At 43.3% G+C, this 21,306-nt stretch overlaps 1 protein-coding gene across 1 annotated transcript in view; it reads right to left on the bottom strand.

Annotated features, from left to right (window-relative positions):
- Col23a1 (collagen type XXIII alpha 1 chain) overlaps nt 1–13,527 on the bottom strand; it is a 353,361-nt gene extending 339,834 nt beyond the window's left edge. The window contains exon 1 of the mRNA XM_027949642.2: nt 13,107–13,527. Coding sequence (XP_027805443.1) covers nt 13,107–13,409 — 303 coding nt within the window. The 5' untranslated portion in view covers nt 13,410–13,527. The remainder of the gene's footprint in view (nt 1–13,106) is intronic.
- Between the last annotated feature and the right edge of the window lie 7,779 nt (nt 13,528–21,306).

Below are 21,306 nucleotides of genomic sequence, written 5' to 3'. Positions count from 1 at the left end.
CAAGAAGGCAGCCATCTGAAAGCCAAGAGGCTTCAGGAGAAACCAACCCTGTCAACACCTTGATGTCAGACTTCCAGCCTCCAGAACTACGGGAAAATAAATTTCTGTCACTTAAGCCACCCAGACTGTGATACTTCCCTATGGCAGCCCTAGCACACTAATGCAGATGGGGTCTTGCAGGCATCCTCATCATCACAACTCCATTTGCCTTCCTCAGATTACTCACCAGACGCTATGGAGACTGAAGTGAAGGGCACAGAGAGGAGGATGCAAGGACGCTGGGAGCCTGGCTGACTTCCTCAGCTCATGGGTGTTGGAGGCATTAATGGTTGAGTTAGTCAGCTTTACATCACTGTGACAAAACACCTGAGAAAAATCAACTGTAAAGGAGGAAAGATTTGTTTTAGCTCATGATTTCAGAGGTTTCTGTCCAAGATTGGCTGACTCCATTGCTTTGGGCCTGAGGCAAGGCAGAATAATATCATGGCCATGGGAGAATGTAGTGGAGAAGACTGCTCACCCCATGGATTCTAGGAAGCAGGGGAGGGAGAGGAAGGGCCTAGGGACAAGAGATGCCCTTCCAGGGCAGAACCCAGTGACCTATTTCCTCCAACTATGCCATACCTTCTGCAGTTTTCAACACCATTTGATTATGAACCCATCAATGGATGGATCCATTGATGAGATCAGAGTCTTCATGATCCAATCACTTCCCCAAAGCCCCACTTCTGAAAATTGCTACACTGGGGACCAAGCCTTAACACGTGAGCCTTGGGAGAACCTTCAAGATCCAAATGGTAACAATGGTTGATGAGGCAGATACCACAGAGAAATATGTAGGAAAATGAGCAAGGCAGCAATGACCAGACTGGCCTAGGTGTGAAATGGCAGGACTGAGAGAAGCAGATATGTAACTACAGTCAGCCCTCTGGATCAATGGGTTCCATATCTGTGGATTCAACCAACAGTGTATGAAGAATATATTTTTCTAATTGAGTCTGTATTGAACACATACAGATTCTTTCTTGCCATTCCTTAAACAATACAGTACAACAACTATTTACTCAGCATTAATATTGTATTAGGGACTCTAAATCATCTAGAGATAATCTAAAGCATAGAGAGGACATGCATAGGTTCAGTGCATTTCTTTGCCTTTTATATAAGGGACTTGAGCAACTGCAGATTTTGCTGTCAACAGGGAGTCCTAGAACTGATCCTCCATGAATACCAAGGGATGACTGTATTTTAAGAAGTCCATGTTAATGGGATTGAAAAGAAGGGAACAGAATAAAGTCTAGTGAAGAAATCATCTGCAGGATTTCCTTAGCTGGTACCTCCCATAAATTCGGTACCTCTTCCCAGCCCACGTCACTAAAAGCCAAGCCTGAGTTTGGAGCCTCAGAACAGGAATGGGAAGGACTTGGAGGATCTTCCCCAAGACATTCCCTCTGCACTGGATGTTAACAGTTCTGGAAGCCACCCAGCTGCCAGGATTAGCAGGGCAAGGAATGGTAGGTGGGGGACTGATGGCTCTGCTATGCCCTGCCAGGGCTGTCCTGGGGAGGGTGCACCACTTCATCTTCACAGAAACAGAGTGAAGCAGATACTGACACCCTTGGAAAAGCTAAGGAATTTGGAAAAGCCAAGGAATTTGTCCCAGAATATTTGTGGGTTCAGAGGCAGCCCCAGACTCAAATCCCAGGTGTCCCCACTCTAAAGCCCACAGCAGGAGCCATGCAGTCAATGAAAGGGGATGTGGGTGGAAAGACTTCTATGGAGAGACAGTAAAGTCAGACTGGTCCCATCTAGGAATCCCACAAAGTCTCTCACCCATGTGTATGCACAATATGCACGCAGACTCTCATATGCACTAATGTATACCCACACATTCGCACACACATACACACACTCGCCCTCTTATACTAGCTCACACTCATATTCTCTAGTCCCCTTGCCATCATGGGAACTTGTCCTTCGTTTGACCACTCCACAGCATGGGTCTGAAGACAAGATGCCGTGGATGATAACCACCCAAACGTCACACAAAAAGGCACAGTTTAAATAAATGAACAGACCCCGCTTTCTTTGTATGATGTTACTTACTGAAGGATGCAAGTTGAACTGCCTTTTTAAAAATGCCAGAATGCATTCTAATTGCTTTATGATTTGTTTCACAACTCAAATTTGGAAGCACATTCTATTTTAGAAGCTCGCTTTACCCATTTGAAAGCACACACATTCCTCCTACCCCCCGACCTGGCATCCTCCAATTTCATGGCTACATCAGGAAAATAAATGTTTCACTTGCCAATGTGAATTGAAGCAGATGTGTGAAACCTCTAATTCACCAGGTTAATCACGAGTATTTAGGGGTGTTTGTGCCTTATTGCATAATCACAAAACCAGACTATCCTGTTAAGTAAAGCAAATTGATTAGGTGTTGGTGTGCCCTTTCACAATGGCAAATCCATATAATTATTTTCATGAACAATATGGGTTATTTGTCATAAATATAAAAATTTTAATGGGAAATCTTATTGTTCTCAAAAGAGACTAAAAATTAAAATATGGGGGCTATGAAGCCAATTCAGTGTTTGCCTTCCTTCAACAACCAGGTCACATTCTTCTGCCCATTGACTCAGACTGGATGTGTGTTAATATATATATATTTTTTTTTGCATCCGTACAGCTTTAATAGGATGGCAGTACCCCAGTGTTAAGGGAGCTTAAGGTCAGCCCTCTATCCAGGGGACCTCCTCTTCAAATAGCCCACAGAATAGACATTCCTTCTAGATTCCGGAAAGAATGTTCTGAAAAGTACAGCCATGTTCAGAGTATGCATGGTGCACTGAGTGCTTTGCACAGGGCACCTTATTAAGTCCTATGGAAACCTTGTGAGGCACGTACTATATAATCCCTTGATCAGAGGATCAAACTGAGGCTCAGAAAAACTCAGTGTTCTGAAGTCATACAGCTGGGAAATGGCAGAGCTGGGATGTGAACCTGGGTCTGCTTAGAGCTGATGTCTCTCTTGCCACCCTACACGTCCATCATTTACAGATGTCGTCAAGGACGTCCACACTTGTAAGAAAAAAAAAACAATAAAAACTGCTGCTTCTGACACTCAAAGCTAAATTTGCTCCTTCTAGTGGGTCTGCCATGAGGACGTGGAATTGGGATACCTGATTATCCAAATTTATATGTATACGGTCACCAGGAGCCTGTGGCTGCCCTTCTCAGAAAAGCACTTAGGGCTGGAGGTATAGCTCAGTGGAAGAGCATTTGCCTGGCATGTGTGAGGACCTGGGTTCCATCCCCAGCACCACACAAAAGAAAGTCTCTCAATTGTTTTCCCCTATAGCCTCCAGGAGTATAGTGACATGACTTTCTTTAAAGCTCCATCTGCAGACCTAATTTTTTCTCCCAATGGTTCATGCCATTGGTACATGAAATATGTTTCTGGACACCATGAAGGGATGTTTTCTGGGTGTTTGTGTCAACAATTGAAGATTAATCCTGATTCTACACATGGAGAAAATCGAAGGGGCAAGAGCCGCAGGTCGTGTGTGGCCTCTGGAGAACTTTCTCAAATTGATTTACATTTGTTCACATAATTAGAAGTCACAGTGCAGACCAGGCCTGGTGGCTGGCACCGCTAAATGCTATTCAGCAAAGATCTGTGCACCAAACCGACAAAGGAGCCTGATTCTGAGATGAGATCTTCAGACTGACTTTTCCCATGGGTTATGGTAAAGCTTTCTTTTTTGCTTTCAACAATGACAAATTCAGCTTACAAGACAGACTGAATCCACTTTGCCCATCATAAAACTCGAAACAAGATTTCAGAATGGTGCCATAGCTTCAGAATATCACAACAGGGAAAAATGTTCTGCAAGGGCAACCCAGACACTCTCAAATTGAAACAAAAAAACAAAGCCCTAAGGACATTCTTCTTTATCCAGTTATTCTACATCCCAAAGAAAACCAAAGTAAGAAATTTTCCTCATGAAGCCTCGGATGGCATCACATTTTGGGCTAATAAATATTTAGAGGAGGCCTAAATGATATGTTGATAGTTGGATATAGATTTCCTGGATGGAATAATATGTAGTCATTAAACATGACCAGAAAGATCATGTATCACCTTGAAAAAGTTTTATGAGGTAAAGTTTAAAAACACATGCAAGATGCAAATGGTATGTACTCTGTGGTTAAAATTGGCTGCGTGCAAATCTGTCCATGAACAAGGATTGGGAGGGATTATGCAAAAAGTTAAATAGCCCTTTTTTTTTTTAGCTGGTAGGATTATCAGTAACACTGATTCTGTGAAATCAAGATACATTTTGGTTATTCTACCAAAAGAAAAAAGAGGGATGGAAGATAGCCAAGCTGGCATGCTATTTCCTGAGATAGTCGACCCTTCACATCTGATGCACTGATTTAACTAGCCATGGTTCAAAAGTATTTGGGGGGATGGAATATAGCTCAGTGGTACAGTGCTTGCCTCACATGCATGAAGCCCTGGGTTTAATTCCCAGTTCCAAATCAGGAAAAAAAATTAAAAAGACAAAAGTATTTGGGGAAGAAGAGCTGTATCTGTGCTGAAAACCTAAAGGCTTTTCCTCTTGTCATTATCTCCTAAACAATAAAATATATCAATTATTTTCACACCATTTACATTGTATAAGGAATTACAAGTCATCTACAGATGATTTGAAGGATGTGTGAAAGTTCTATGCAAATTCTGTGCCATTCTATATAAGGGTCTTGAGCATCCGTGGGTTTTGGTATCTAGGGGGGGTCCTGAAACGAATCCCCCCAGTGGCTACTGAGGGGCAACAGCTGCCCAACAAAGAGCAAATTTGATAGAACCCAATCTCTTACCAACAACCTGTTAGTGCTTCACAGAGAGGGTTAGAGTTATTGAGCAACAAGGGAAAGACACGTAAGACATCTGTGTTGAGGGAGAGGCTTCTCTGAAGGTGTGGGATTATACCAATGCTCTGTGAGGCCCTGCAAGCAAAGTATACTGGAATCCACTGCTCAAAGCTGATAAAGATTCCTGCTCTACTAAACAGTGGTCAGGTTCATGATCCTTCTTCTAGGCCCATCATGCCCATCCTTCTAAAATCCAGTTTTAGCAAAGAACCTTGCCAGGTCAGTTTAGCAAGAAGTCCCATGTTTGATTTCATATCAGGTTCCTCATCCACCACTATGTTAGCTTTCTGTTGCTGTGACAAATACCCGAGATAATCAACTTTATTAGGAAGAAAGGTTTGTTTTGGCTCATGGTTTTGGAAGTTTCAGTCGATGGTCACTTGGCCCTATTGCTTTTGGGCCTGTGGCAGTAGAGTATGTCATGGTGGGGACACATAGTGGAGGTCTATTAACCTTGTGGCAGCCAAGAAGCAAAGAGAAAGAGACAAGAAGGGGCTGGGGGCCCATATCCCCTTCAAGGGCATGCCCCCAATGACCTAACTTCCTTCCACTAGGCCCCACTTCCTAAAGGTTCCACCACCTTCCAATAGCACAGCAGACTGGCAACCAAGGTCTCAACACATGGGCCTTTGGGGGACACTCAAGATCCAAACTAAAACACCCCCCACACCCAGCTGAGGTCCACCCTGATCTGTCTTCAGCAAGAATCCTGTTAGCAGGCAGGGTAGTGACTCAGTGGTAGAGCCTTTTGTCTAGTGTGCATGAGGCCCTGGGTTCCATTCCCAGCATCACACGCATGCACATACGCGCATGCACACGCACGCACACACACAGCCTGTTAGGTCGGTTTAGCCAGAATCCCCCTGACCCCTGAGGTTCCTCTTAGTCATTCTCCATCTACTAAGCTACCCCCTGCTCTTTTGCTTTAAATCCCCACTGCCCATGCTGGATTTGGAGTTGTACTGTACCCAGTCTCTCTCCCACTGCAAAACCCCACTACCTATTAGGCCGGCCCTAAATAAAGCTGGCCTTGCTGAGCTTTAACTGGTATCATTAAATCATTCTTTTCTATTTAACAAGTGTCATGGAGTCATTTCTTTTTTTGCAACAGAGCTCATCCTCTGCTGCAGTGACTATTTCCACTAAGCCCTTCCTTTTTTACTCTGTATCTCGGCTTCTCTGGACGAGTCTGAGTATGAGCCCTTCCTCCCAACCAGAGAACTGCGGGGTGGGACAACCTGCCTGGGCCACACAGCCCATGGGCAGTGGTGGCCTCTGACTCCTCACCCTGAACTTTCCTCCTCCACCCTGAAGCATTTTCCTATTCCAAACTCAGGTCCCCAAAAGTCACGAAAGCAGATGGTGCCAGGCAAGGCTGTGGCGGCCTCCCAGCCACATGCATCTCATTGTTCCCTGGGATTTGAGATTCCCCCCAAGATTCCTCAATTATCTAGAGGACTAGAGTCTGCTCCTCTGGAGAATACTGCCTGAGAGGCCAATGGCAATGGGTCAAGGAATAGGGATCTCCAGAGCAGGTGGCCCTAATGTGAGCCCAGGCACACTGCCCTAGGCTGGACACAGAACTCACACAAAGGGACAGTGGATGCAAATGTCCTTCTTATGCTCTCTTGCAAGGCACCCTGCAAGCCCCAAGGGAGCCCAGGCCTGGTCCTGTGTGCCCTGAATGTCCACCTCTGTGACATTTCTGTGAAACAGCCATAACCGGTCTTGTCTCATAAGGTTGTTGCAGGCAATTGTTAAGATTTTGAATGATCCTGTAACACGGAAAGCTCACATTTTGTAAGCTCACTAATCCAGCAGGAAGTACAGATTTTGGTATTGCCACAGATAAACCCAAATTCACCCACATACATGAACCTTTATGGAACAAGAGCTCTATTGCATATCCTAGTAGATAAAAAGTCCTTTTGCTGGATTTTGAGCCATGGAGGTGGGTTTTTCCAGAGCATGGTTCTAACCTCTCTCTTATTATTTCTTGGATGGTTACCTATTGGTTTTTCTGGCCTCATGTCCTCTCTCCCTTCTTCTAATAACAGCACTTGGAATTGTCCTTTGAGGGCTGGGATGGAGCTCCGTGGTAGAGCACTTGCATAACATGTGTGAGTCCTGGGTTTGGTCCTCAGCAATGCACAAAACAAAACTGAATTGTCCTTTGGGCACATCCTCTACTTCTCAGTCCCTTCAGTGCACACACACACACACACACCCCTCTGAACCTGGCTGGTCAGAGAGGCTGTCTGGCTGGTCTTAGTGATGCACACAGGTAATTCATATTGGACCAACAGAGAGAATTAGGTGACTTCTGTCAGGACTGTTGGAAAAGAGAAACTCTAAAGCTATGAATATGAATTTGGAGACTCTGGGAGCTTCTCAGGCACCTCATGGGAAGAACGAGGACATCCTTGAGAAATATGGAGCCAATACAAAGAAACCCCAAACAAGATGTCTCTAGAGGGTCCAGAAAACATTCACATAGGCTTCCTGGTTACTCAAGCCATCAATTCCCTTTGAAATCCAAGGCCCTGGGGGTGGGGGGGGGGGGCTGTCACATTGTTGTATGAAGGTACAAGGGCCCAAAAGCATCTAGAAAGGCTGAATCCAATGAGAAGGACATCCTCCCTGCTCTGGGGACCATGATCTTAACTGCACACGCTCTGGAAGGGGATTTGAAGTCTGAGTGACATCAGCTACAGAGACAGCCAAGGAGACCCATGACTGGGAGGGGCAGGGCTGAGGCGGAAGCAGTGCTGTCCAGGCACAGGTGCTCCATACATGAGTTCTGGGTCAACTGATCTCCTCGGTGCTTGGAGGGGCTGCATCAGTTTTCTCCATCTGAGTAGCCTCTTCTACTTCTGGCAGAGTGATGTGAAATATTATTATTCCCTGCATATGCCAGAAAAAAGTTAGCCTTCAGAGCCCTGGAGTTTCACTCTCAGTGTGGGGCCACTCTAGCCAGTCACTTTGAGGTCAGAACAGCATCCACCCAAGGGTTAAAGGTCATATGACTCTGATGTAGTTTGTCCCCCAAGTGTTGGAAGCTTGGTCTGTGCTAAATTAGGAGGAGATAGGACCTTTAAAGGGTAGAATCTGGTGGGAAGTCTTTAAGTTATTGGAGGCCGTAAACCTGGGAGGAATTAGAGTATTTCATGGGACCCCTGAGTTGGTTCTTATGTCAAGAACCCCTGCCTGCTCTGATTTCTGGTCTCATTAAATAATCTCCCCCACTTGTATGCATTCTTAACTTTGTAATGCCATCCATCATTATGTGACATAGTCAGGAGGGTCCTCACCAGAGCCTGCACCATGCTGTTTAGACTTTACCTCTCAAAACTGTGAGCTAACTAAACCTCTTTTCTTGATAAATGTCCCAGCCCCAAGTATCTCATTATAGTAACAGAGAATGGACAAATACAACTATAAAGACTAGGATTGTGTCAGAGAGAATCTCAAACTTCAACTATGTCTGGAAGCAGAGCTGGATGTAGATAGCAGAATCTTGAAAGAGACATCAATTTTGTGGTTGGAGAGTGTTCCCAAAGTGTGGAGTTTGGTGAAAGGAATACGTACTTGTTAAAGTTGACAGGACAAAAAAATGACTGCCTCCCCGTCATTGACTCGTTTCTCCTTGGAGGACATCTTGTCCTCCCCTGGAGTGACAGTAGTGACAGCATTCTGTAGGACCTGGCTGACACTCTTGATTGCTCCCCAATAGCCATTCCCAGTCTTCTTTCCTAACAAAGCCTCAATTCTATTCCAGTGGCAATGTGCCCAGCCTCAGGCGATGAATCAAGATTGGCCAAAGCCTCTTTATTGGCAACCCCATTACCCTTGCCAGTGAAAGGGTGGTGACCATGTGACCTAGTTTGGGCTGATGGCTATAAGAGAATTCTACAGGAAGATGATGGGAAAGATTTCCCCCCTGATTTAAATAAAAGAAAAAGTTTCACAAAAAGCTTTTTCCTTTTTCCCTTCCCAACCTTGGCTATTCTGGTTTAAAGACACATGTGTGGAGCTACAGCAGCCATCTTGCATTCATGAGGAAAGGACAAGAGAATGGCAGATGCAATCTGGCACCCGGGTGTGACCAAGACATTGAACTAACCCAAGATATCTTGACTTTCTTCCAGGCTTTTCTTATACGATTCAGTGACTGTCATGTTTAAGCAACCACACTCAGATATTCCATTACCTGCCATCACAAGTATATACATTGATTGTACTAGTTCATTTCCCATTACTATAATGAAATACCAGTGACTACTGGTAACCACCTTATAGAGGAGGAAGCTGAGGCTCAGGAAGCTGAAGAGGCTGGATGACAGCTCTAACTAGTGGGACAGATCTGAAACTCTCCCCAGCTGATGAGAAGCTGCATCTGCTCTGCCCTGCTCTGCCTCCTGGTGAGGAATTCACTCAGCTCACCGTGTCCCCTGGTTCAGGAGCTGTGCCTTGAATCTTCAGAGCCAATGTGGAAACATCCAACTCAAAAATTCCAAAAACTGACTTTGAAAAGAACACACCAACAGTTGGCCTGTTCTAAACATGCTGCTATTATTATAAAGCTCTTCCAAACTGTGGCCTTTAAAATAAATTTTTTTTAAGGCAAGAAAAGAGTGGAGAGAGAAAGTAAGCATGCCAGAAAGTAATTGGAAGGAAACCTTTTTTTTTTTTTTTTTCTTTTGGTTTGGGAGCCAAGAAATGCCAAAGAAACAAAAGTAGTTATGATTTACACTCTATCTCTAGTTGTGCAGGGATTAAAAAATAGGCATCTTTATTAGAATGGACACCACAGAGCTGTTCTGACAAGTAGATACACTGCTACAAAGGCTGGAAACGCTACAGTTGATTTTGAGTTTGATAGAAACTTCACTAATATACATAGTTGATGGTAGGGAAGGAAAGCACTTTAATTTTATTCCCAGTCTCTGGGCTTTTCTTGTTTTCAAACTGATTGGTCTGGACAATGGAAGGCCAACAGCCAACAATAAATCCATTGTAAGCTGGAAATGGTCTCCTCTGAATACAACTAAATATTTCTTTAATCCTTGCATTAAATTTTTTACTGTAATATAAAAGCTATGCACTTTAAAGCCTAAGCTTTTGTAACACTTTTTGTGTTAGTTTTGTAACACAGTAACTAGAAGACTGATTAATTAGGCAACCTACTTAACAGTACTTTCATAGTGAAATATCAAATGTTTGTTTTGTGTCCATATTTTCAAATTACACTGAAGACACTATCAGGAATGGGTCTTGCTCAGAAATTTTGTGTTTATATCCTAAAAACCATTTATTCCCTTTTGTTCCATGGGAAGGGTCTTTAATAATCAAGCAATAACAAGAATATTCCTTTTCTGTAGCTTCTGTATCTACATTATCAGGCACATCAGCCAGTCCCAGAAAAATTTATGTCACAGTTCTGTTCCCAAGGGAACAAGGATAGTGGGTCTCCTCCTAACAGTGGCTTTTGTTGGCTTTCTTTTCTTTTTCCTGACATTAAAGTTGTGTGTGGTTGGCAAGGATTTTTTTTTTTTTAATTTGGGCAGGGTTTCTGCCTTTGATACTCTGAAAATGAGTTTGTTGGTAAAAGACAAGCCACAGGCACCTTCACACATAATCGCTTCGGCACTGACTTAGAAGAGGCTCCACTGAGAACAAATCTGAGCTTAGGAAAAAAAAAAAGTTCAAGTACAAACATTCTTTCCTTAACAGATTTTTAGTTCGATATTTAATTATCCTTTGTATCTAGCGGTTCAAAGAAGTAACTACACATCTATTTAAAGCCAATTACTGGTTCCCCATAATGGGCCTCTCACTGTACCCTCATCTCAGCCAGGGAACTCACTGTCACGAAGCTGTGTACATTTCCCATCCAGCAACATTTACAAGAAGCATAGCTAGTAGCAAGAATTGATTGATGTCCAGAAAGAGAGATGCCCACTCATGGGGGACACCTCAACAACCAGAAGCTCAATACCAACTGGCATCCACATGGAGCCATCTCTGACTCTCCACTGGCAAGGCAAGGTGGGCAAGTACAATACAAGTACCCCAGATACTGAACTCTGCGTAGTTAGTAGTATGATGTGTCCAAGGGTATAGCAAAATCTTGAGTAGGAATCTCAGGATTCTAAAATTTCCCTTTGCCTTTCTAATCAAGAGTGGTAGAGAGAGAGGGGGAAAAGAAAGAAAGGAAGAAAGGGAGGAGAGAAGGGGAGGGGATAGTAGGTGGAGAAAGAAGTGGGAGGGAGAGGAGGAGGAGGAGGAGGAGAGGGCAGCTGAGCTCTGACCACTAAACCATCTCTGTCCTCTAAATCATTATTCAATCACCACAGTCCACCCAAGTGACATTCTGACAGAAGTGTGATGAAGTAGTCTTTCCCCACTGAAGTTCAGGACTAAAAGAATCAACATTTCTGAGCAGTGGCTACTTTCCCAAGACCCCCCATCCCTATTAGTACAGACATAATTTGTTAAGTTCCTTATTAAAAGGTTTTACCAGGCCTTCTGATTTACTCAATAAGGGCTTGTGGTTTATTTTTACTAAGTCCGCAGGGCCTCATGGTAGAAAGAACAGCTGCAGTTATAGCATTCACAGGTAGAAACTTTACGGGCCCTCCATAAATCAATTCAACACCCTGGTCTCTAGGGATTTGCCAAAAGATAATAGACAGCAATTATAAAACCATTGCCAGGAGTTGCCAGCAGGGTTCGGGGAAATTTTTGAAGTCTGTAGGCACTTTCAAGGGGGAAAAGAGGAAATCATTTTAGGAAACAGCAATTTTGCCCAGAATCAAGTAAAAGAGATGTAAAACTGGCTTAAACTGACTAAGAAATAGGTGTGGTGAACAAGGAGGTATGATATGTGTTCTTCCATTCTCCCTAAGATGCCAGATTAACTTGACAATGGATACAGAGTGCAATATATGTTTGATGGTGTGAATGGAACCCAGGGCCTTGCTCATGCTAAAGAAGCACTCTACCACCAAGCTACACCTCCAGCTCTACACAGCGTGACATATTAGTAAGGATCACAGTAGGCTATGGTTTAGGGAATTGGGGGTAACAGGCCTGCCCTCCCTTCCTCTACCATGAAACACTTGCCTCATTTCCTACAGCACTTGAGGATGTCCTTTGGGATCTTGGGTAGCCACCCTTCCCAAGAGGAAGAGACCACTCAGGCAGGGGAGATGGCAAGGCCAAAAGCAGCTCTGGCCAGTGCATTGGTGCCTGTTCCTGTTCTATGGGGAGAACTAATGCACCAAACTCGGAAACTAAAACCAACTTTGAGGTCCCAAATGTGGCTCCTGCTCTGAAGACAGCAATCCTAACTCTTTAGACGAATCTCAGAGACTCACAGGACATTACCAACCTGGGGTTGGGGGATGGATCAAATTCGTATTGCAGGTGTGCCAACTCAGGATGTGATGCGTCCCCACTGCTCAGGTGGCATCACTCGAAACCAGAATGCAGATGTCAGGCCTTGTTTTTACTTCCCCTCAACCTACCCAGCTAATGTGGACACCGCACTCAGTCACGGCAGCCTGGGGGCACAGCATATCCAGGATGGAGCTGCTTCCAAACTTTAGTTTCCAAACTTTAGTTAGCACCTAGGACTAATGCGACCCCTCCAAGACCCTGAAGCTTGTCTGAAGTTTCCCTCTACTGCGGCCACCGGCTGCTTCAGGTAGACCAGAGATGGGAACTAGAGTCTGCGGACACTTCCAGCGTGAGCCTTGTCATTATCTGGGGCTCTCCACCGCAGGCGGGAAGTCCTGTGTCCGAGTGCACACAACTGAGAAGACCAGCTCCCAGGACAGTTACTCCAAGTCTGTGGTCTTAATTTTCCCTTCCCCTGCTGTACCCCTAAATGGTTCTTTTGGCTCTCTTTCCCCCTATCCGCAAACCCTGGCAGAAGATTCTGAGGAGGGAGCAAAGACAGCAGGACCACTCTGGGCCGGCAGCCCCAGTCTCCATCTCGGTGTGGGCCTCCTAGATGTCCTCTACAGCGCTCAGCCCCAGGGCGACCCCTCCTCAGGGCAACAGACACGCCGCCCCTGGCTCTCGGAGCACTGACCTTCCCCCAGCTCCCCCGTCCCCGGATTCTGGTGGGACCACCCCTGCCCCGCTCCCGAGCGCCTCACCTCGCGCAGCAGGCGCTCCAGGTGCGGCTCGGCCCAGGCGTCCAGAGTGCCCGGCGGCCCCGAGCGCCGCAGGAGCTCCCGCTCTTCCTCGAGTGCCGACACCCGGCCCTGCAGCGCGGCTGCCTGGGCGCCCAGCAGCAGGCAGGCGGCCGCCGAGCCCACGGAGAGCAGCAGGCACAACGCGCTCACCGCCCGCGACCCGGCGGTCGTCGCGGGGCGCCCTCCGCCTCCGCTCCCAGCGGGGCTGCTCTTCTGCGCGTCGTCGCCGCTGCCGCCACCACCGGCGCGCTCGCCTAGGCTCATGGCGCGCTTGTCGCACGAGGGCTCTCCGAGGGTACCGCGCAGAACTGGGGCAGCAGACTGAGCGCACAGGAGAGCCCGAGGCACGAGGACGTCCCAGCGCGGGGCTTGGCCTTCGGGTAGTAGCGGATCGCGGCGCACGCCCCCTTCTCCTCGCCAGCTCCTCCACAGCGGCCACTTTGGACAGTTTCCTCTATGCAAATAGACCCTGCCAGAAAAGGAGCCGGGACCCACCCAGGGGAGGAGCGGCCTGGTCGTTCTCCCTCGGCGAGGGGCGGGGGCAAGAAGGGAGTCAGCTTTTGAGAGCCATTCGGGTGAGCCAGACTGACCCAGTGCGCAGCGCGCCCTCAGCCCTCACCTGGCCCGGGCTCCGGGTTACATCCATCCCGGCGTGAGCGCCTTTGTGACTTCCCGGCCATGGTCTCCACAGCGATCCCCAAAAGTACGACATGCGTCCAGAGAGTCAGTGCGTCTTCTGCAGCCCACTCATTCTGGAGCGCCAATTGTGCCTTGGGAGCATTCACCTAAACTTTTGTGATTTAACCTTTCGGACACTTTTAAATAAAAGTTCAAACTCCAAATCCTGAGGAAAACAGTGACTCGGTCCTAGATGGTGGCTTAGCGCCGCTTGGCGGCCAAAAGAGACGTCTGCAGATTGGCATTTAGAGACGCAGTCAGAATCCAGATTGAGACAAAGAGAAAGATGCCTGTTAGAATCTTAATTTTCTCACCATGTATTATAGGTCAGGTATGGTGCTAGAAACAAGATGAGAAGACTTCGTTTCTGACCCAAGGGGAGAAGTTAGTTGAGAACAGACTATAACAAATGGGAAAAGATGTGGAAAGGAACTCCAGCTTCTGAACTCGACGACTTAATTTTGCGGTAGAAACATAACTCAGCCAAAAATAGTCATCTAGTATGTGTCATATTTAACCTGAACTGCCATCGTGCTGCATATTTACATCATGGAGTTAAGGCAGAAAAGCTCTGGATACAGTTGTGTCCAGAGAAAAGAATAAAACTTACTTGCAGAAGTGGCCCAGTCTTGGCAGGAGAGGAGAGGAAGGCTTTCTGCTTGCTGGCAGTCCTATCAGGCATATTTATAGCCCAAAATGGGTCCCAAGCAACTCCTCTGGTATCCAATTAACCACCACTAGCGTATTAGATCTTTGTAATTAGGACAACTCTGAGATTGTCTTTTAGAAAAAGATGTCTCTCTCTTCTTTCTCATTTTTCTGGATATCTTATTTTTTTGCAGATGGATTACTTCTCTCTTAAAACTGTTGAAGCCTACAGCTAACAGGTTCCTCCTGCTTCCTTGAGGGCAAAGGTACCCTAGAAATTGCTTGATAAGAAACAGAAGGTGGTTGGCATCTCACATCTGCAACTTTGTAGCTGTGGCCTTGCATAAATTGGGGTTATGGCTGGATGGTTATGCAGTCTTGGCCTTGTGCTAAAATTGACTGTATGGTCAATAAATGTGAAGTACCTGTTAAGCAAACTTGATCATCTACTCATTAAAGGGACTAACATCATATTACAAGTTAGTACTCATTCTTACTATAAACACATGTAAATTGTCCTTATTAAAAAAAGAAACTTATGTTAATGTTAGTGCCTGTACTGTTCACTGTATTCAAGAGGCTTCTGTGTATTGAACAAACCAAGCTCATTGGACGGTTGGGCCTTTGCTCTTCCCTGCTACCTCGCCTTCTGGATTGTCCTCCTCCCTAATCTTTGAATAGCAAGTTCCTCCTTATCCTTCAGGTCAAGGTCTCCAGGTCTTCAGCCTCTTGTCTGAAAGGCCTTCCTTCCCAGACTGCCTAATTGAAGGTGCTTCTATCTTTAGTTCTTGCAGAAGGACTGATTAGGGAATGGGAGCATTTATCACTGAAGTTACCTTTTAACCACATACTCTTTATTCACCACTGTCTTCTCAAAGAACAGAACACTATCTGGCACATAGTTGGAGCATTTATCATTGAAGTTACCTTTTAACCATATCCCCTTATCATTCACCATTGTCTTCTCAAAGAACAGAACACTATCTGGCACAGAGTCAGTGCTCAATAAATGCATTAAGATGAAAAATGCCTACTGCCCCCAACTCATTTTAAAAGGCAAGAAAGAAATCACTCTTACATGTGCAAGTTGTGATCCTAGAAGGAAAAGATATAGACAATTTACATGGGATGAAGGGAAGCCAGCCAGATACTGAAGTACTCTGATGCTATCTACAGTGGGAAGCCATTATTACCACCCTGTCTAGCTGAAGAGTGAGAGAAAAAAATGTTCTCAGAACCCTGTGAAAGCTTAGAGCTGTGAGAGGAGCTGTGACCCTTGGTAAAATTCACAGCTTCTGCCAAACTGTATCTTGGAAAGGAGGGAACTGGAGGAATTTCATTCAACTTTTCCCTGCTGGGGTCTCCCATTATCCAAACCTCCAAAGAAGGTCAGCCCTAAAGGGCAGAGTCAGAGTGTAGAGGGCAGATGGGGCAGAGTATACACCTACCCTATACAGCATGTACCAAGTTAATCTAGCTACTGCTGCCTTTGAATAGCTAATCTGTCAGCAAATGCTAACACCCCGGCATGGTGTTTCTCAGTGACTGTCTACCTGGACTACTTTGGACTCACTCCATCCAGAACAGGGGTAGCTATTCCAGACACAAGCTTATCTTTTCTATCCACGAAGCCTCATCCAGCACCACCATCCTTATAGAATGGCCAGCCCACAGGTAGGGAATCCTGTATACCACAGCCAACCAAGGGATACACTTCACCGGAAAGATGGTAGGAGTAAAGTCTAAGGCCAGGGAATTCACTGGTTATTACTGCATCCTGAAATAGCCAAACAGCCAGCCTCACAGAATACTGGAATTGCCTTTGAAGACACAGATGAAGCACCAACTCAGAGGCAATCCTCTGTAGGAACGCAGTGCCATCTTTCAGGACGGAGTAAATGTATTACACCAGGAACTTCTCTATGATGTTGTTCTCCAAGTAAGAAAACATGGGTCCAGGAAGTAAGGAAGAGAAACAAGAGTGTCCCTACTACCATTGGAGGACTCTGTGCTTTCTATCCTCACAACTCAGCTCTGCAGGGTTAGAGATCCTAGTTCTCAAAGGGGTAACTCTTGTGGAAAGTGAGATAGAGAGATCCATAAAGAAAAAGCTATGGGGGCCAATCACTTTGGATTGCAGTCACAAACACCATTCTGGCAATAGTAACTGACCCTGACCAACAGGAAGAGGTACAGCTGCTTTTATACAATGAGGGAGGGGAAGAATATGCTAGGCAATTTCTAATACATGTTTGCCTTACAGCAGCTGAGGGAAAAAAATGTGCAAGAAGCTGGCCTGATGATTGAGAAGGACTCAGAATCTTCAATATAAGAGCATTAAAGAATATTTTACAAAATAGGGATTTGGGTGAGATAGGATTAATAACCATGGCAGAATACCATAAATAAAGTCAATAATGACAAAGTTTAAATATGTTCGATATGCTGTTCAAGAAGGCAGGGGTATGTAATCTGTAAGTATTTCCAGCAAAAAAATAAAAATAAAATAAAAATAAACTATAAGGTTTTAAGGGATAAACTAATTACATGAAGGAAATTGTTACATAGGGAAAATCACCAGCTCTTCACTTGGTGCCTTAATTTCAGCCCTGGCTCCACTAGCAGCTCAGTGTATTTATCGGAAGCAAATTAACTACCTTCTGACCCTCTGTGTTGTTTTTAAAATTCAGATATTGGCAGGGACCAGCCAAATTTACCCTCCTGTCTGAAACAAACAGAAAACTGTATAAAATGGCAGTTTTTGAGACACTGGCTATCAAGCAACAATAAGGACAGTGATCCTTGGGAGATGGGAAACAAAGTGAACCCAAGGATACTCTTATCAGGCTACAGCACAGGGAAGGGTCCCAAGCAGCTGACCTAAAGCGGAGAGAAAGCTGTGAGTTTACGAAGGCCAAAGCCATTAGTAGTTGCAGAGCAGACAATTGGAGGACAGCCACTATGGAGTTAGAAAACCACCAGAGAGGAGGACTGTAATCCTGAGTGGAAACAAACCCACAACTAACAAAAGGCCAGTATGAAAAATCTGATAATTCAGAGGGTATCAGGTGGAGTACTCAAAGTTTCTGACTAAGTAGTAGAGGGAAAAACTAGCCCTACACTAAATAAACATTGCCTAACAAAGCTTAAAACCAAAGCCTGAAAAAATCAAACTGATTGAAATAACTTAACCATGTTCATAATAGAAATAAAGTTTACAAGGATACAAAATAGAGTAAAACAAGATGCAAAATTACCAGGAATGTAAGAAAATATGACCCAGAATAGAAGAGCAACTGGTCAAAACCAATCTAGAAATGACAGAGAATTAGACAAAGGTATTAAATTATAACTATATTCATATGTTCAAAGAACTAGAGGAAAGATTGAAAATGTCAAGTAGAGACATGAAAGATTAAAAAAAAAAACCAATAAAATTCTAGAGAATGTTTGAGATGAAAAATACACTGGATGGGATTAAAGGCAGACTAGACACTATAGAAAGATTAATAAACCTGAAAATACAGCAAAAGAATCAAAATGAAAGAGGGGAAAATAATGCAAAACATAAAAAACAAAAACACAAACAGAGCATCAGTGAGTTGTACAATAATTTCAAAGGGACTAATAAACACATAACTCAAGTGCCTAGAGGACATAAAAATTCTGAATGGCAGAAAATTAATTTTCCAAATATGATAATAAACTTATGAATTCAAGAAGTTTAAGGAACGGAGGCACAAGAAACACAAGACAACTACACAATGCAGGCACATTACAAATTGCTTGAAATGAGTGGTTAAATAAAGATTAAAAAAAACTTAAAGCAACTAGAGAAAAAAAACATACAGAAAAAAAGAAAATAGCAATTTCTTGTTGGAAGCAATGCAACCCAGAATATAGGAAAGCAACATCTTTTGTCAAACTAGAATTCTATATCTAGCAAATATATCTTTCAAGAAACAAAGGCTTCTAGACTCTCAAACATGCAAAAAAGGATGGAAGAATTCATCACCATTGGACCCACACACAAAAAAGTAGTTACTGGAAGCAATTCACACAGAAGGAACACCATATTAGAGGAAAATATGAGTTTATACAAAGGACTGAAAAGCATCAGAAATTTCTCACTGAAAGATAATCAGTGGCTTAAAGCAAAAATAACAAATGTTTTATGGGTCTTTAATATATAGCTAAGTAAAATATAAGACAATAGTATCAGGAAAGAAGAAATGGTAGTTTACTATTGTGCGATTCTTATATGTGAAATTGTATGTCACTTAAAAGTGTACTGTGATAAGGTTGTGTACTACACTCTAAAGTGATTGCTAAACACACACAATAGTTACAGCCAATAAATCACCAAAAGTGATAAAATGGGAATCATGAAAAAAATAAGATAGAAAAAGAGAGAAACGAAACAAAGATTAGGACAAACCGGAAATAGCAAAATAGTGAATCTACAGCCACCTAGATACAATAATCACATTAAATATAGTCTAAACCCAGTTAAGATAGAAAAAGATATACTATGCTAACATTAAAATAATGATGATCTCTTATTTGCAGTCATTTATAATTGTTCCTATAGGGCTAACAGGAAAATATTTTTTAAACTATAGAATACTGCAAAGAATATAGTGGGGGGCTGCGGTTGTAGCTCAGTGGTAGAGCACTTGCCTATCATGTGGCGAGGCACTGGGTTTGATCCTCAGTACCACATAAATATAAACATACAAAATAAAAGTATTGTGTCCATCTATAGCTAAAAAAAATTACTAAAGAGGGAACAAGTCAAGAAATGGTGAAAAATAATTACCATCAGCACTTCATGTAAATTATTTCATTTGCTCCTCACAAATACTTTCAGAAAGTTAAGTATTATTTCTCCAATTCATAGATGAGGATACTAGAGAGAATACAGTACTTAATAACATACACATGGTACCAAGGTCTGAATTCAACTGATTCTATAGGCAAGCAAACCACACTGTTCTCAGGTATGTGGTTGTTGATACTTGTTTCTAAAGTGCTCTGAAAAGCATAAGGTAAAAATATCAAGATTTTTAAAAATTAAACTTCCCTATCAATGAGATCCTCTCCAAATCACATAAGCCATTCATCCTCAAAACTGTACTTGCCCATGCTGTCTTTTAATTACATGCAAGCACTTTTAAAAATTTAACACTGATGGGGCTGGGGATGTGGCTCAAGCGGTAGCGCGCTTGCCTGGCATGCGTGCGGCCCAGGTTCGATCCTCAGCACCACATACAAAGATGTTGTGTCTGTTGAAAAATAAATATTGAAATATAAATATAAATAAATATCAAAAAAAATTTAACACTGGATTTTTTTCAAATTTAAAACTATATATATAAAAGAAAAAATTTAAGTCACCTGGGTGGAGGGAAGGCATCCTCCCAACCCCAAATCTTCAATCTTTACTTAATCTCATTGTACTGACCACCATTAACAGTATCTGAAAGAACTATCCATATGGGGTTCCAGCCCCAAGATATTTAGGGTGGCTTAGTCTTTTTTTTTGAGAATGAATTTTTTAATATTTATTTTTTAGTTTTCGGTGGACACAACATCTTTATTTTTATGTGATGCTGAGGATTGAACCCAGCACCCCGCGCATGCCAGGCGAGCACGCTATGGCTTGAGCCACATCCCCAGCCCCTGGCTTAGTCTTCTTAATTAATCTTTCTTTAGGCCTAAAACCAGGAATGAATGTAGGAAAATGCATCAACAGTATATACTCTTGTTAAAAGCAAATTTCTTTGAAAAATTCTAAACCCCTACCAGTTTCAGTGAAACACCACGACTATAATGAGCTGGACACACACCAGTGCATGCCTATAATCCCAGTTTCTCACAAAGCTGATGCAGGGGGATCACAAGTTTGAGGTCGGCATGTACAATTTAGCAAGATCCCGTCTCAAAATAAAATTTAAAAAGAAACCATAGTTCGTTTTTAATGGTAGAATACAAGGCACTGGGTTCAATCCCCAGAAAAAGAAAAAATGTTTAATGATAATGTTGAGATAAAAAAATGGAATTCTTGATAATAACAGTAATTCCTGACATAATAAAGAGAATGATTAACATTAGGAAAATAAAAAAAACTAAAAAGTTGTCAGAGTTAAAGCATTTATAGAGAATAGTAACTAGTCAGGCATGATGGCACGTATCTGCAATCACAGCAAATTGGCTGAGGCAGGAGGATTTCAAGTTTGAGCACAGCCTCAGTAACCTAATGAGTGAGACCCTGTCTCAAAATTTAAAAAATAAAAAGGGCTGTGAAGTGGCTCAGTGGTACAGTACTTCTGGGTTTCATCCCCAGTACCTAAAACCACTCAATAACAACAACAAAATGAAATCATAACAAAAAAGTAACTGTTATTAATGGGACTATAAAACATCAGATAATCTGCTAGATGGTTTTAATCACACTATAAACAGATACTACCTGTAAGTAATCCAAAGTAAATAAGCTGAAGTATTCAACCACTTATTCCCAAGGACAGAAAACGCCTTCCACTAAAGTTTGAACCATGGTGGAAAAAAATCTGATCTCTTTCAATATACCAATTTGCTACCCGAAAGAATTAGCTGAAAGGTAAGAAATGAAGGCAAGCTTGATAACAGCCTGCTCATTCCATGAAGTACTTCAACAATTTTTCTCCTAACAGTTTCAGCATTCATTGATGACAGGTGCCAGTTTACAGGATAAATGGGGATTAGATGAATGCATGTCACTATGATAAAATAATTGAATACGGTTAATTCTCTAAGACAAATGACCCAGTTTTATAAGCAATAAAGTAGAATG

This window comes from Marmota flaviventris, chromosome 5 (assembly GCF_047511675.1).
Source record: "Marmota flaviventris isolate mMarFla1 chromosome 5, mMarFla1.hap1, whole genome shotgun sequence".
In the NCBI taxonomy this organism is placed as follows: domain Eukaryota; kingdom Metazoa; phylum Chordata; class Mammalia; order Rodentia; family Sciuridae; genus Marmota; species Marmota flaviventris.
The sequence above is the reverse complement of the archived record's forward strand: the minus strand, read 5'-3'. Positions and strand labels throughout refer to the sequence as shown.